Here is a 1,793-nt window from a genome sequence, read left to right as displayed (position 1 = left end):
CATAGGTAGAGTTTGTTCCAATAATGCCAGATTTTGCTTTACATGCTTCTTTGTATTTACCTAGGTAAATATAAATCATGATTTACTTCCCAAATGAGTGGAAAACATTTTGAATTTAAACATTTCTTAATGGCAAGTTGTCGATAAAATGACTGTCATTGTTTCTTTTTACAGACATAGAAAGAGAGAGACAGACATACACATATAAGAGAAATAAGAGTATCAGAAGAGCCGTGCTGGATCAGACCAAAGACCCTTCAGATTTTGAATCATCTCCCACAATGGCCAGTCAGATGATGCAGGGACCCAGAGACCAAATGCCTCCCCCTGGTGTTGCTTCCCTCTCCCAGCAACTGGCATTCAGAAGTGCACTGCCTCTAAACACACACACAAGCATACTGTCTTCTATTGCAGTATTTCCAGAGCTGCTCTAAAAGAATATGACTCATATTGCTCTTAAAAACAAAAAAGGAGGTTCACTACCAGACCTCCTCAAGGAGTTTATTCCAGAACATCAGTCATAAAGTCCTTGCTCCTAGAAGCTGATAATCATTTCCCTGAACGGAGAATAGAATTCAGTTCTTCCTGTGAATTTCAGTAGGTATAGAGAGACAAATTGGGAATATATGTTTTTTTTTTTGTTCCACAGTACAAGATGTAGCGATGGAAAACCATACTACAGTGTATGAATTTGTTCTTGCTGGATTCAGTGACTCTTCAAAACTGCAGATCCCTCTCTTTACATTCTTCTTTGTGATATATTTTACCACCTTAATTGCTAATCTTGGAATGGTACTTTTAATTAAGATTGACCCTCAACTTCATACCCCCATGTACTTCTTCCTTAGCCATTTGTCCTTTGTAGATTTCTGCTACTCCACTGTTGTCACCCCCAAGATGCTGACAGACTTTTTTATGAGAAGAAAAATTATTTCATTAACAGGGTGTGCTGTACAAATGTGGTTTTTTATTTTCTTTTTAGCTGCTGAGTGTTTCCTCTTAGCTGCCATGGCATACGATCGGTATATTGCCATTTCCAATCCTCTGATGTATTCAGCAGTTATGTCACAAAAGGTTTGTTCCCAGTTGGTGGTCCTGCCCTATCTTGTTGGACTGTTGAATGCCACAACACATACAACTTTAACTTTTCAGTTGTCCTTCTGTAACAACAACATAATCAACCATTTCTTTTGTGACATTCCTGCAGTTATAACACTCTCATGTTCAAATACAAGAGTCCACAAAAGGTTACTTTTTGTTCTATCTTTTGCTTTTGGCATTGTGGACATAGCCATTATCATTGTCTCCTATATTTATATTCTCAGTGCCATTCTCAGAATCCGCTCCAGTGCAGGCAGGCACAAAGCTTTCTCTACCTGCTCAACTCACCTCACGGTTGTGACTATCTTCTATGGAACCCTCTTTTTTACATATGTGCGTCCCAACTTCAGCTCATCAACCCAGGAGGACAAGGTGGTCTCCATGCTCTACACAGTGATGATCCCCATGCTGAACCCCTTGATATATAGCCTGAGGAACAAAGAGGTGAAAGATGCAGTGAGGAGGTTGTTTAGGGGGAAAAGCTTACTGTAGACAAGAAAACTTTGCACTGATTTTGATAATTTCCTAATGGAAAATAACAAACTTGAGTCTAATGGATCCTTTCAATAACGTTTTGAATTATTTTAATTCCGTACAACATCAAAGTTGTGTAGAAAGCTTTGTGATATAAAATATGTCATTAAACACTGATGTCAGGCCCTCGTATGTCAGGAAGTCGTATTGCCATATGT

The 1,793-nt window shown here is 38.8% G+C and overlaps 1 protein-coding gene across 1 annotated transcript; it reads left to right on the top strand.

The window, feature by feature from the left end:
- The first annotated feature begins 663 nt into the window (after positions 1–663).
- LOC129323506 (olfactory receptor 1009-like) lies at positions 664–1,593 on the top strand. Its single transcript, XM_054970041.1, has one exon. It carries the CDS (start codon positions 664–666, stop codon positions 1,591–1,593), a length of 930 nt encoding a protein of 309 aa, XP_054826016.1.
- The last annotated feature ends 200 nt before the right edge of the window (positions 1,594–1,793 follow it).

Source organism: Eublepharis macularius, chromosome 2 (assembly GCF_028583425.1).
Source record: "Eublepharis macularius isolate TG4126 chromosome 2, MPM_Emac_v1.0, whole genome shotgun sequence".
NCBI classification, from domain to species: domain Eukaryota; kingdom Metazoa; phylum Chordata; class Lepidosauria; order Squamata; family Eublepharidae; genus Eublepharis; species Eublepharis macularius.
This window is presented reverse-complemented; position numbering and strand designations above follow the sequence as displayed.

Excerpts from the sequence above, each read along its gene's own strand:
- LOC129323506 (XM_054970041.1), top strand. The coding sequence starts at position 664 with ATGGAAAACCATACTACAGTGTATGAATTTGTTCTTGCTGGATTCAGT.